The following is a 15593-nucleotide window of genomic DNA, read 5'->3' on the forward strand; positions in this document are numbered from 1 at the left end:
TTAGAACATTTAACATTTTCCATCTTGTAGTATATTATTATTGTTTTAATATATGTCTTAATCTCCCTGGCATAAAAAACTTCATAAGGAAAGGGATTTTCTTATATCTCTTAAGGCTTGCATCAAGCTTAATTATGAGATACATAAAATTTACCTGTTGAATGAATGAATTCTAAAATAACCCTGTGAATTTAAGGTAGTACAGTCACTGAACAAATAAGGAAATTATTTAAAACAAGTTAAATGAGAGGCGCCTGGGTGGTTCAGTCAGTTGAGCTTCTGACTTCAGCCCGGGTCATGATCTCATGGTTCATGGGTTTAAGCCCCTCAATGGGCTCTGTGCTGACAGCTCGGAGCCTCGAGCCTGCTTCAGACTTTGTGTCTCCTTCTCTCTCTGCCCCTCTCCCACTCATGCTCTGTTCTCTCTGTCTCTCTTTCTTTCAAAAAATGAATAAACATTTAAAAAAATGAAAAGAAGTTAAATGATATCCTTAAACCAAAACAATTAACAAACAGTAGTGTTGAGACTGAGATACGGGCTAGGCCTTTTGAAGACAAGTCAGTGTTCCTTCCTTAACAACTAGCTTGATAATCTAGGGTTAGGTTTTTTTTTTTTTTTTTTTAATTTTTTTTTTTTTTTTTAACGTTTATTTATTTTTCAGACAGAGAGAGACACAGAATGAATGGGGGAGGGGCAGAGAGAGAGGGAAACACAGAATCGGAAGCAGGCTCCAGGCTCTGAGCCATCAGCCCAGAGCCCGACGCGGGGCTCGAACCCTCAGACCGCGAGATCGTGACCTGAGCCAAAGTCGGACGCTCAACCGACTGAGCCACCTAGGGTTAGGTTTTTTATTACAATACTCCCATGCAGTCTATATAAGAAGACTGCACTCACCTAAAGAAACAGAACTAGATTAAAATATGATAATAAATTATACCAATATTAAATCATGAGCTTATAGTGGGCCATAATTATTAGATGTAATTTTCAGTAGTTGGTAGGAAGGAGAATTCTAAAAACACAAATGAATAGGTCAAGTTCATATGCTAAGAGTCATTACAACTTGGGTTATAATTTCATAATATATAATTGACAATCTTAATTAAGAATGTTAATGAGGAGAAATAACTTTGGTAAATTTTTTCTTAAACATTTGCTATATGTGTTGTACTGTGTTAGGAACCTAAAATACGAAAAATGAAAATACACAGTCCCTGCAATTGAGAATAGTAACTGTGACAGTGATAGAAACTTTCATGTTCAGGCACTATTATGATTACTAAACACTGAAAACAGAATATAATGGATATTTATACAAAACCATCGTATTTTTTACGTTTATTTATTTTGAGAGAGACAGCATGTGCGGTGTGCGGAGGAGGGGTATAGAGAAAGAGGGAGAGGGAGAGGGAGAGAGAGAGAGAGAGAGAGAGAGAGAGAGAGAGAATGGCCAGCAGGCTCTGTGCTGTCAGTGCAGAGCCTGACACAGGGCTCGATCTCATGAACTGAACCATGAGACCAAGACCTAAGCCGAAATCAAGAGTTGGATGCTTAACTGACTGAGCCACCCAGGCACTCCACAATACCATCTATTTCTAAGTTTCTTTGTAGACTTTCCTGAGCAAAATTTAATCCTTTATTAATGATTCAAGTTATCATTATAAGCATAAGAACACAGACTCTTGAGGTATACCATGACTATGTGCCCTTAAAGTAAAAGTCCTTGAATGCAAGAACCTTTGAGATTTGTGTCTTTTTTGCTGTTTGTGTGTTTTTGGTTTATCATTTAATTCCATCTCTGTCCTCTTTCATCCATTCCAATTTCCACCAATATTTTGTTTATTTTTTTAATGTTTATTTATTTTTGAGACAGAGAGAGAGAGACACAGAGGACAAGTAGAGGAGGGGCAGAGAGAGGGAGACACAGAATTTGAAGCAGACTCCAGGCTCTGAGCTGTCAGCACAGAGCCCGACGCGGGGCTGGAACCCACGAACTGCGAGATCATGACCTGAGCTCAAACTGGATGCTTAACCAACTGAGCCATCCAGTCGCCTCTTCCACCAGTATTTTCTGAGCTCCTTCTATGACCCAGGCAGTATTCTAGGTGCTAGAGATACAATGGTGAACAGAAGACAAAAGTCCAGGTATCAAGGAACTTACATTCCAGTAGGAAAACAGATAAAAGAAACATAAATATGTAATATTATGTCATGTACTTAAAAGTGCTCTGAAAAAAACTAATGTGGGCTGAGGAGACAGAACAGGCTATTTTAGGGTAGGGTGATTAAGGAAGGACTCAGTGAAGAAGTGGCATTTGAACAGAGACTGTATGAATGAAGTGAAGAAGTAAGCCACACAGACATCTTAGGGAAAAAGCCTCTTAGGCAATTGCAAGGGTTCATAGATGGGATGATATTCAAGGAACACCATAAATGTACTTGGAAACACAGTGAGACCAAGTGTGGGGAGGATGACAGGGTATAGTCAGAAAGCCCATAGGGGCAAGACCCTATAGGTCTTTTAGTCTATAGAAAGAAGGTTCAACTTTATTGTAAGAGAAGCCATAAAGAGATGTTGAGGAGGACAGCAATATGATCTAACTTACATTAAAAAAAAAAAAAAAAAGAAGAAAAGATATTGGTGGCTATGAGGAGGCAAGAGTGGCTGCAGTGAGTGCAGTGAGGCCAGTTCAGAAGGCTGGTGTGGTACACTAACAGGACACGGCTGCTTATACAAGGATGGCATTGGTGGAAATGGTCAGATTCAAAATGGGTGAAGGGGGTGGAAAGTACAGGCTTCTAGTTACAGAATGAACAAGTCACAGGGATGAAAGGTATTACAAAAGTGTTGTATGGTGACAGATAATAGCTACACTGTGGCAAGCACAGCATAATGGAAACTGGTTGAATCACTATGTTGTACATTTGAAACATCTGACACTCTGTGTCAACTGTACTTTACACACACACTGTTAAAGATAGAGCAACAGGCTTTGCTGGTGGATTGGAGATAAGGTATGAGAGAAAAGAGAGGCTAAAGGTTTTTGGCCTGAGAATCTGATAAAAAAAAAAAAATGATGATATATAGAAAAGAAAGTGTATTTGGGAGTAAAAAATATTTTTGTCCATGTAAGTTTGAAATGCCTATTACTATCCAAATAGTCAATTAGATATCAGAGGAGAGAGTAGACATACTTGAGAGTCACTGCCATACAGGTAATATTTATGGCCATAAGCCTGAATAAATTGCCTGGGTAGGAATTGAATGTCGACAGAGAGAGAATTTGAGGATTTAGTCCAGCAGTACTGCCCAACATTTGGATGTCACAAAGAAAAGAATAGTTAGCAAAGGAGACTGGAAAGAACTTCCAGCAAAGTTTAACAAGAAAAGCTGCAGAGGGTGGTTTCCCAGCAAAACCAAGTGAAGAGTTTCAAGAAGGGATGATTCACAATGTCAAATGCAGCTGAGGGCTATGTCAAATTCTGTTGGGAGGTTTAGTAAGATAATGCCTCCCTTGCTGTTATATCATTTCTAGATGTTGGGAGTGCACTTGCTTCCAGCAATCCCTTCTACCTCTTTCTAATTCATAACTTTTAGAGGATAGGAAATTATACAACCCAGTTTCTTAAAATTATATGGAGTAATTGTAAATATGTTCTGGAAAGGATGTGAGAAAGACTCCAAGAAGCAAAGTAAATAAACTTTAGTGCACAAATTTTGTAATCTTATTTACTCTCATCTGTGAACAAGGGAGTTGAGGTTCTTGATAACTGAACTCTGAAAATGTATAAAGAAATTGTACATAAAAACTAGAAAACATGGAGAACAAAAGTCATAAACTAGTAATGTTTTAAAAGGAAATATGTCCAAAAGGAAAAGCAAACTAAGCAAATGACCAAACACTGCCCCATCTCCCCCAGTCATTTATAAAAACAAAAAACAACCCTGACAGATTTCTCTTTCAGAAGCAGCTTTGTTAGTTTGATACCAGCTTTGACAGAAGGACAGAATATAACATGGGCATATTAGTAAGAATAATTTAGCTTAAAATTTTAAATGACTTACCGGCAAGCACAAGGGTAATATTCAGTACAATGAATATTCCACAAAACAGGCCAACTCTAAAAGTAGTCCATGCTGGTGCAGGCTGTAGACAGAAAAACAGCATGCCAGGTATAGGGCAAAATACTGCATACATTCAGCATATGATCTAATAAATTAGTACTATGAATCCCAAAGCTCTACCATGAAAACAAAAATATTTTATGAACTGAATTTTTATAAATCAGAACCAGAGAAACATCCTTCATCCTCCTATAATATGAAAACAGAGTAGCCAGTTATTCAAATTCTTTTACAGAAATCTGAATTACTAAATAAACAAGATTATAATCATAGACGTCAAAGTATACATACACTGAGTTTTCCTTATAGGAGAAACCTGAGTGCAATTTCATTTTTACAATGTATACATCTTTAAATTTCATAAGTCACTCTTTACTCAGAGTTCACGTAATTGGTAGAAGGAACCATGGAGACAGTGACAAGATTAACAACAACTATTTTCTATACTACTTACACTATTAATACTGGGATAATTTAAAGTGAATTTTTATTTATTTATTTTAATGTTTATTTTTGAAAGACAGAGGGAGAGCGTGAGTGGGGGAGGGGCAGACAACAAGAGACAGAGACAGAGAGAGAGGAAGAGAGACAGGATCTGAAGCAGGTTCCACGCTGACAGCAGTGAGCCTGATGTGGGGCTCAAACTCATGAACTGCAAGATCGTGACCTGAGCTGAAGTCAGATGCTTAAGCAAATGAGCTACCCAGGTGCCCCTAAAGTGAATTTTTAAAGACATGCTAGAGGGGTGCCTGGGTGGCTCAGTCGGTTAAGCGTCTGACTTCAGCTCAGGTCATGATCTCACAGCTCGTGAGTTCGAGCCCCGTGTTGGGCTCTGTGCTGACAGCTCAGAGTCTGGAGCCTGCTTCTGCTTCTGTGTCTCCCTCTCTCTCTGCCCCTAACCCACTCACATTCTGTCTCTGTCTCTCTCAAAAATAAATAAACATTAAAAAAAAAATTTAGTTCTGTGTTGTTTTTTTTTTTTTAATTTTTTTTTCAATGTTTTTTATTTATTTTTGGGACAGAGAGAGACAGAGCATGAACGGGGGAGGGGCAGAGAGAGAGGGAGACACAGAATCGGAAACAGGCTCCAGGCTCCAAGCCATCAGCCCAGAGCCTGATGCGGGGCTCGAACTCACGGACCGCGAGATCGTGACCTGGCTGAAGTCGGACGCTTAACCGACTGCGCCACCCAGGCGCCCCTAGTTCTGTGTTTTAAAAAAAAAATAATAATAAAGACATGCTAGAGATTCTCAAGAGACTGGTATATCTGAATCTCCAGAGTATAAAGGTTAAAGAATATTTTTCTCCATTTTAATGCAGATTTATATCAACTGCTTTCTAATATAAAAGAAAGTACCTGATATTTTAAAAGTAAAGGGATGAGAAACACAGGAAAGAGAAAATATTGTGGATTTAAATATTTGCAATGAGTGTTATAAAGAGATTCTGCTGGTTTTTAAGGTGATATTATATTTAAGATGGTTTAAATGTTTTCTAAAAACCTTTAAATGAAAAAAAAATTGAGACTCCCTCCGACTTACATATTATTGAGTAACAGGTATCTGCAATTGTTAGTTTAAGACTGAAAGCATCCAGAGGGAAGACTGTCATTTGTATTTAAAAATTTTTTTCTTTAGTTTAAAAATTGTGTAATTTATCATATAGGAAAGAACACATAAAATGTATTTGAACTGTTAAGGAACTGAATAATAAAGTGTGCCTATGCCTATCACTCATCTTTAGAAACAGAACATTTCTATTAACTTTGACATCTCTAACCCTTCCAGATCCATAAACCTTCCCCCCTCGCCAAAGATAACCATTTACGTGTTTTTTTTTTAGCTTTACCAACTCTTCATGCATTCAGAAACACCTTAATTTTTTGAGATTAATTTTATTATTAATAGTTTTACTGAAATATAACTGATATATATTAAAGCATACACATTTAAAGTATCTAATTTGATGTTCTGATATAAGTAAACACTTATGAAACTATCACCATAATCAAGACAATGAACATATGTATCACCTGCCGCGCCCCCCCGCCCTCCCCCGGCCAAGAGATTCCTCACGCCCTTCTGTAACACTTTTCCTCTCACCACACCCATCCTACCCCTAGACAATCATGGACCTTTCTGTCATTATATAGTAGTTTGCATTTTCCAGAGTTTCAGGTAAACAAAACCATATAGAGTATGTACTCTCTTTTGGTCTGGCTTCTTTCACTCAGTGTAATTATTTTGAGATGCATCCATACTTTCCATATATCAATGTTTATTCCTTTTTATTGCTGAGTAGTATGCCATTGTATGGATATACCATAATTGTTTATCCATTCACCTAATTGAAAGATATGAGTTGTTTCCAGTTTTAGGCTATTATGAATAAAGCTGCTACAAAACATTTGTGTGCACATCTTTTTTTTAAAAAAAGGATTTTATGTATGTATGTATGTATGTATGTATGTATGTATGTATGTATTTAAAAGTAAGCTCAACACCCAAACTCATGACTCCAAGATCAAGAGCTGAATGCTCTACCAACTGAGGCAAGCAGGAGCCCCTTGTATACACATCTTTATATGAAAATATGCTTGCAATCTGCCTTGGGTAAATACCTATGAGTGTAATGGCTAGATTATATGGTAGATGAAGGTTTAATTTTTAAGAAACTGCCAAATTGTTTTCCAATATGGTTGTATTATTTGATATTCCAATAGCAGCGTATGAGATGTCAGAGCTTTTGTTCCTCCAACATTTAGTGTGTCATCATTCTAATAAGTATATATTATCTCATTATGGTTTTAATTTGTATTTCCCTATGACTGATGATATTGAACATCCATTTACGTTTACTTGCTACTTATCCATCTTTGTGTGTTTGGTCAGATTTCTTGCCCACTTTTAGTTTACGTCGTTTGTTTTCTTATATTTGAGTACTGGAGTTCTTTACACGTTTTGAATACAAATCCTCTGTCAGATATATTTTGTAAATATTTTCTCTTAGTCTGTTGCTTTTCTTTTCATTCTCTTAATATTGTCTTCTGAAGAGAAGTCTTAAATTTTGATGAAGTGCTTTTGGTTTTACTTGTTAGATCTCTGCATAAACCAGCCATCAGGATGTTTTCCTGTATCTTCTTCAAAAATGTGTAGTTTTTGGTTTCATTTAGGTATACTTAAAATTAACTTTTGTATATGATGTGGAGTTCTAATGTTTTTCTTTTGCAGTTGGAAGCCAATTGCTCCAGTGTCATTTATTGAAAAGACTATCCTTTCTAAGCTGAACTGTCCTTACATCTTTATTAAAAATTAGTTGTACTTAAATCTTTACATCTGTCTTTGCATCTTTATTGAAAATTAGTGCACAGGGGCGCCTGGGTGGCTCAGTAGGTTGAGCATCGATTTCAGCTTAGGTCATGATCCCAGGGTCATGGGATTGAGCCCCGTGTCGGGCTCCACACTGAGCATGGTACCTACTTAAGATTCTCATTCTCTCTCTCTCTCTCCCCCTCTGCCCCTCTCCCCTACTCACACACTCTCCCTCCCTAAAAAATAAAGAAAAAAAAATTTATTTAATAAAAAAAAAAGAAAATCATTTGTCCATGTATTCATTGGTCTATTTTTGGACATTTTATTCAGTTTCATTCATCTACTTGCCTATCTTGACACTAATACCACACTGTTCTGATTACAGTAGTTTTAATAAGTTTGATAGGAAGTAGTCTCAATCTTTCAACTTAGTTGTTCTAAAGTTTTTATGGTTATTCTTGGTCCTTTGTATTTCCATATAAATTTTTACATTTGCTAACCAGTTATACATACATAATAAATATAAAGACCTATTGAGATTTTGAGCTGGATTGTGTTTTATCTATGGATCTATTCAGGAAGAAATGATACCTTAGAAATATTGGGTTTTCTAACCCATGAAAATGGTATATCTCTCATGCATTTGTCTTCTTTATTTCTCTTAGCAATGTTTTAGTTTTCAATGTAAAGATGCTGTACATCTTGTGTCAGATTTATCCCTATATATTTCTATTTTAATTATAAACAGCATTTAAAAATTTGATTTCTAATTATTCTTGATTATATATATATATACACAAATATATGCAATTTATTTTATATGTTCATCTAATATTCTGCAACCATGCTAAACTCACTTATTAGTTCTAGTAGCTATTCTAATAACTCACTGCATTTTTCTACACAGGTTATCATGTCATCAGCAAAAACCCCACCAGTTTTAGTTCTTTGTTTAAATCTGAATGCCTTTTATTTCTTTTTCCTACCCTCCTGCACTGGCTAGAATCTCTAGTACAATTTTGAATAAAAGTGGTTAGATTGAATCTCCTTTTTTGTCCCTAGTTAGGGAGAAGGCATACAGTGTTTCATCATTAAGTATAATATTAGTTGTAGGTTTTTGCCTTTTATTAGGATAAGGAAGCTTTTTTTGTTATGGATTTCCATTCCACTGTGGTCAGAGAACATATGCTCTATGACTTAAATCCTTTTAAGTTTATTGAAACTGGTTTTATGACACAGAATATATCATTTAAATGTTTTGGTATAACTACTGTGTAGACATCATTTAATAAATTTTTTTTAGAAATTTTTTTAGAACCTTGGCATTTTGGATGAAGATATGCAGTACCCGAGCATACCTGAATCCTCCACCACATATCACGAAATAAAAACCTCATCTTAATCATTTAAGGAGACCCGGAAGTTAGGATGTCAATAAAAATAAACAAGAGAAGGAGCACAGAATAAGAAGAGAAAGGTGAGAAGACATTATAATTCATCATGAAGTGAGATGTGGCATTTAATATTTTAAAAACGAAATAACAATAGTAACAACTACTTTTAAAGTTTGGCTGACATATATTTTTTTAAGTAATGAAACTAGAATTTTACCAGCTAAATAGATTATGTTCATTACTAAACAGACAAAACCAACTGGCCAGACAACTGGAAGAAAATACGAACCTGAGCAGCTCCCAAAGGGGGAACACGTAAACGCTTCATAGCTTTTTGTCTGTCACCATCTTCAAGTTCATTAGTCACTACAGCCTAGAAAGACACATTAAATTTTGACACAGGTTATACTAACCTTGAGTAATACATAAATAATTCTGAACCATTTATACATACGGTATTCTGATAACCTCTTGGTGACTATATACTGAATAAAAAGCAAAACAAAAAAATCATGAATAAGATTATATTCAAAGCCAGCAAGTAATTACAAAAAGGGAACAGAGATGAGGAATTATTTCATTAAAAATAAGACATTAATTTTATTGAAAATATATGGCACACAAATGAAATTACTATACCTCAGTTTCAGAGATGAGCTGGTTGATTTTCTTGCACGTATAAAAAGGCGCCACTTCTACATGAGCCACTCGCCAATCTGCTCCACGAGATGTTTCCAGGATCTTGTCATGCTTTTTGAGGATTTTTCGAAACCCTGTAAAATTCAGATTCTACAGAAAGAAATGAGAAAAACTACTGTAATTTCCACCACCATAAAAGGAAAACAATAAGCACTATGCATTGATGAGCTGACTGAGGACTGAGTACTGAGAGAAATGGCAATGCTTTCATACAAGCATTTACTACTAAAAAGATAAGACTCTTCTCTCTTATTCCATCTGTTTATTTCAAGGTAGTATCATCAGTAATGGTAGTACCATCAGTAATAAAAGAAACCTTGAACTATGAATCCTAGTATTTCTATTTCAAGTAAATTAATAAAAGTCTTAAACTCAAAACATCTTTATTTCCATTTTCTTATGTACAATATTCTCAAAAAGGCTAGTTGGTATTATTTTGTTTCATGATCAAAAGAAGACTGTCAGAAAAATGTTTGGATTTATCATACATTGACTACATTTCTTAGTTTTGTTTTCCGAAGGACTGGCATAGCTATGTATTTTACCTCTAATGTGCAACCATTTATGAACAAGCATGGAAAAATGGAAAATCATCTATTTCTTTTAACTTTCATTTTACTTCCATCCATTCTCAGTTTGGGGATGGGAGTGTGAAGAGAGTCAGTAGAAGTGATCACATACATAGGGTTTCACTGATGGTGGGTGAGAGCTTGCACTCTTTCTCCATTTCCACAATATCAAAATAGTATACTTTTTTACATTCTCAAATTGTTGTTTTTTTGATCAACATGCAAGAAAAAGCAAGAAACCGGCTTTTCACGGTTCTTTAAACCAGAGGCTTCCAAATTTGTTGATCACATAGTCCTATCAGTAAAAAAATTGAATACTGACTCCAAATTAGACTTTGCATGCTTCCTAGTTTGTATATAATTTTTTTTCTCATACTTTAATAAATCATCTTAAACTTTCCTTGGGGTGCATACACCATGAATTAAAGACTGCTTTCAATTTTCCTTTCTCCTCACTCTCAATATAAATATATTCTTACAGAATAGCCAGCCTCAAAGAACAGAGAATGGATCAGAACTTTTATAATTAATGATTATTTTTGTTTTCCCAAACTTTTTTTTTTTAATGTTTATTTGTTTTTGATAGAGAGAGAGGGGGGGAGAGAGAGAGAGAATGAGGGAGCATGAGTGGGGGAGGGCACAGAGAGATAGGGAGACACAGAATCCAAAGTAGGCTCCAGACTCTGGGCTGTCCGCACAGAGCCCAATGTGGGGCTCAAACTCACAAACCATGAGTTTATGACCTGAGCTTAACCAGCTGAGCCATCCAGGCGCCCCAAGGAGCTTTTTATAATGACCCCACACAAAAGCTGGTGGGAAAGTTAGTAAAACAAAATTTAAGAGGGGTATTTCCCTGTAACACACAAGCATAATCAATGAAACATGAAACGTTAATGTTTTATAGTATTATAAGAAAGAATACATTTTTGTTTCTTTTTAAATATAAATTATAATGCTATAGATAAATTTCAAAGGAAAATAATTTCTCATGATATGCTTTACTATTCTTCTTTGAATGATAAAATATTAAATTATCAAAGAAGAACACAGAATTATGAAAGAGATGGAAATAAGTACATGCATTAACAGCTTAGATTACTGCAGATATGAGACTATAATGTCTTCTTATTTTAAAACTCCCAATTTACCCCTAGAATACTTTTGTTGTATAATCTTGAGTTTTCATCCTGTGATGATTCTAACCACAGATTATTAGTACTAATCACAATAAAATGGAAAAAGAATAGTATGTAAAGTCACTAAATTTAGAGATTAGAGAAGCTTTTGCCTACTGAAATGTTTATTATTGAACAAATCATCTGTTTTTCTATAAATCTGTTATAGAGTCAACTACGTAAACAAATCTGTAAAGAATTAGAAATTAATAAATGCCTTCAATTTCCGTAATTTAATGTACATGGTAGTAAGGCTTTACAGATTGGATTTTAAAAATAGTCATATATCCTAATTGCATAGATATTCAGTCTCTATATATATTTGCTGTGACCTAATTTCTTTTCTCTCACAAGAATTCTTTTCTACTTAAAAAAAAAACCTTTATTTTAATTCTAATGTAGTTAATATACAGTGTTACATTAGTCTCAGGTGTACAATATAGTGATTCAGTAATTCCATAAAGATTTTTTTTATCACAGAGTCATATTGCAGGCTGCGGATAATAAAATTGGAAGGATTGTTAGTTGTAAATTGAAAAGTCAGTATCTTTTATAATATTATTAGTGTTAGTTTCAGGAAAGTTAACTGTCTAATTGCCTTTGTGGAAATTTTATAGGTTTGGAGGAATATAAAGCTCTTACATAGCCAGCGGTGGTTGGGTAAACATACACAATTTCTTATTTCTATTCACCACTACCACAGATGCCTCTAAAAACAGGAAGCAAACCATTAGGAAGCAAACTGTGAGTGAATATAGTGAATGTTGTACAAAAAGTTTTCAAAAACTGATCTTCAAAAACAGAAATCTTTTCACAAATCTTTTTGATGTTTATTTTTGAGAAAGAGTGAGTGAGAGAGAGAGAGAGAGCGCGCGCAGAGTGGGAGCGGGGGAGGGGCAGAGAGAGAGGGAGACAGAATCTGAAGCAGGCTCCAGGCTCCGAGCTGTCAGCACAGAGCATGATGTGAGGCTCGAAAGCACGAATCATGAGATCATGACCTGAGCCGAAGTCAGACGGTTAACTAAGCCACCCAGGCGCCCCCAAAATAGAAACCTTGTTACACTATTTTGCTACCTTTGATATGTGGTTTTTAGCCAATAAGAACAACTGAAATCACATTAAGAACCTAAAAAATAATGACATGCTAAAGATTTCCCTTTTTGGATTGGCCCGTTAGTATAGTTCACGGTTAATTCCAAATTTCTCAATTATTTGAAGATTCCATTCTCCAGGGTAAAAACTGAAGTACCTGATAGTTCTGCAGCAGGATAAGACTGAGGTAGAACTCGCTGAAGGCCAGTTTAAGGTCTTTAATATTCCTATGTTGGACACGTTCCTCGTGGGACAAGTGGAAGACTGGCTTTCTGCGTTGTCGCAGTGTAGTAACGCCAGTGCTCTCTTTCTGTGCATCCAGTGATGACTGAAGCTCATTCTGAAGTGTAGCAAACCTGCGCTGAGCCTCCGCAAGCTTCTCTGTTAAAAAAAAAAAGAAAGAAAGAAAAAAAAAAGAATTTCAAAACATCAAGATAAAAAACCTGGTAAAGTTCTCACTGACTTCTGAATTTTTAGTATTTATTCCAGTTTGTTTCCCTAAAATTTCTAGGGAAAAAAATGTTACATGTAATATTTAGAACTGGATAGGAAAAAAATGTTTTGGTGTAACATTTCATCCTATCATTCTATCCCACGTTTCCCTCCCTGTAAAACCTCAAGTGTACCCTTTGTTTTTACAGATGAAGATACAGAATTTAAAAAGCCGTGAAAAGTGAGAATGCAAAATGGTACAGCCACATTATAATCTGGAAAACAGTTTGTCCATTCTCGAAAAGTGAAACATAGAGTTAGTTACCTTAAGATGCAGCAATTTCACTCCTAGGTATATACCCAAGAGAACTGAAAACATACGTTCACACAAAAACTTGTACATATACATGAATATGTATTCACAATAGTAAAAAAAAAACCTGGAAAAATAGTTAAAAAAAAAACCCTAAATGTACATTAACCAATGAAAGCATAAGTGAAACACACACACACACACACACACACACACACACACACACACAGGAAATATTATTCAGTCATAAAAAAGAATGAAGTACTGATACATGCTACAACATGAATGAAACTTGAAGAAACCATGGTAAGTTAAAGAAACCAGACACAAAATGCTACATGTTATCTTATTCCATTTATATGAAATGTCCAGAACAGGCAAACCCAGATACAGATTAGTGATTGCTAGGGTCTAGGGGGTTGGAAGAATGGGGAATGACTGCTAATGGGCATAGGGTCTTTCGGGGATGATGAACATGTTCTGGAATTATATAATGGTGATGGTTGTACAACCTCGTGAATATTCATGATTTGAATCTCTCTCCTCAGGAATACCTCAGTCTCTTTTAATCGCTTATGTGAGTAGTCAGGCTTCCTTGGGATAATCTCCCATTTTTTTTTTTAATGTTGATTTATTTTGAGATAGTGCGTGCACATATGTGTAAGCAGAGGAGGGGCAGAGAGGGAGGGAGACATAGAATCTGAAGCAGGCTCCAGACTCCAAGCTGTCAGCACAGAGCCCGACATGGGGCTCAAACTCACGAACCACAAGATCATGACCTGAGCTAAAGTCGCACAGTTCACCAACTGAACCACCCAGGTGCCCCAATAATCTCCCGTTCTTAGTCAACTGATTTGGGACCCTGAATACAGCTGCAAAATCCCTTCAGAGCAACACCTACACAGATGTTTGACTGAATAACTGGGAAAAGATAGAGAATACATGAGGAGGATGGAATCTCAGAGGCCTCCTTAGAATTATGCTATCTCTGGACTGATGCAAATTTCTAGAGACTCCAAATGCCACTTGGTCCAGCAGTCAAATGGAGATTTATAGTGTTCAGGTTTAACTCACAGTGGACCCAGATGGTCCATGAACTCACACTATGATTACTTTCTCAGTTCTAGAATGTATAACTGGAATAGAAACATCAGGCCACTTATACAAATCTCACATTGACTCTGACCCAGGGATAAGGGCCATTATTGTCGGAAGGACTAGTGGAAGTTCCAAGAACTTCTCCCTATCAAGATAATAATCAAGAAGCAAAAACACATTCCTAGGGGAACTCCAGAGCTTAGTGCCACAACCAGAGACTTGAAAGACACAGGGATGTTGATATCTATCGTTCCCCATTTAATTCATCTATTTAGTCTGTGCAGAAGTTGTATGGATCTTGAAGAATGACTGTGGATCACGGCAAATGTAATCAAGTGCTCATTCCGACGTCAGCTGCCATTCTAGATGTGGTATCATCACTGGAGCAAATCAACACAGCCTCTAGCACCTGGTATGCAGCTATGCACCTAATAATACAGCTTCTTATCTGGCAGCAGATGCCAGCATTGTCTGAGCCCCAGAAATGGCATCATTCCCCATAAGTACTGGTCAGCCACCTAGTGGTAGGTTGAATGCAACTGGATGCAGGGGGCAGATCTGTCCTCTCTGGAATAAATGTATTCTTGATATGGTTGTGCCTTCCCTGCTCATAACATTTCTGGCTAGCACCACTATTACCTGGAATGTCTTATCCATTTTCATGGTATACTACACAGCTTTGTTTCTGATCAAAAAACTCATTTCACAGCAAAGGTAGTAAAACAATAAGCATATCCATGGAATATAATGGTCCTACCACATACCCAGAAATTGCTAGCTCAAAGAAAGACTTAAAATGAGAGACAAAACTCTTGAAGAATAGGGTTCTGCCTTATAGCATTAAGACCATTATATTGGTGTTTTCGCAAACACAGTCAAAATACAGAGTCTACGAATCAAGGAATGGAAGTGGGAGTGGCTCCTTTCACTACTATACTAAAAATTCACTCACCCAATTTTTGCTTCCCAGTCTGCAACTTGAGCTCTATTGGTTAGTTCTCAAGAAGAAATGCTTCTTTCAGAGGAATACAACAACAGTTACACTGAATTGGAAGATGAGAAACACCTGGCCATTTGGGGCTCATCATACTACTGAACCAGTAGGCAAAGAAGTTGTTTACTGATTAGTGGTTGATCCCAATGACCAAGGGGAAAGTGAATTGTTGATATACAACAGGAGCAGGGAGGATTGTGTCCATAACCCAGGAGACTCTTTGGAATATATCCTAGTATTTCCATGACAAGTAATAAAAATTAATGGGAGGCCACAGACATCAAAGAAAAGAATTATTGACGATTCAGACCCATTAGGAATTGAAATCTGGGTCATTCTATCCACTAAAGAACCCTAGTCAGTTGGGCTTCTGGCTGAAGGCAAAGGGT

General features: G+C 36.3%; 1 protein-coding gene across 5 annotated transcripts in view; it reads right to left on the reverse strand.

Moving 5' to 3' along the window:
* XPR1 (xenotropic and polytropic retrovirus receptor 1) overlaps window positions 1-15593 on the reverse strand; it is a 215134-nt gene that overhangs the window by 57368 nt on the left and 142173 nt on the right. For all 5 annotated transcript variants that reach the window (XM_042925575.1, XM_042925577.1, XM_042925578.1 and 2 more), the window contains 4 exons: window positions 12525-12748; window positions 9472-9621; window positions 9122-9205; window positions 4068-4149 (listed from right to left, as the gene is read on the reverse strand). In XM_042925575.1, the coding sequence (XP_042781509.1) occupies window positions 4068-4149; window positions 9122-9205; window positions 9472-9621; window positions 12525-12748 (540 nt within the window). The remainder of the gene's footprint in view (window positions 1-4067; window positions 4150-9121; window positions 9206-9471; window positions 9622-12524; window positions 12749-15593) is intronic.

This window comes from Panthera leo, chromosome F3 (assembly GCF_018350215.1).
Source record: "Panthera leo isolate Ple1 chromosome F3, P.leo_Ple1_pat1.1, whole genome shotgun sequence".
In the NCBI taxonomy this organism is placed as follows: Eukaryota; Metazoa; Chordata; class Mammalia; order Carnivora; family Felidae; genus Panthera; species Panthera leo.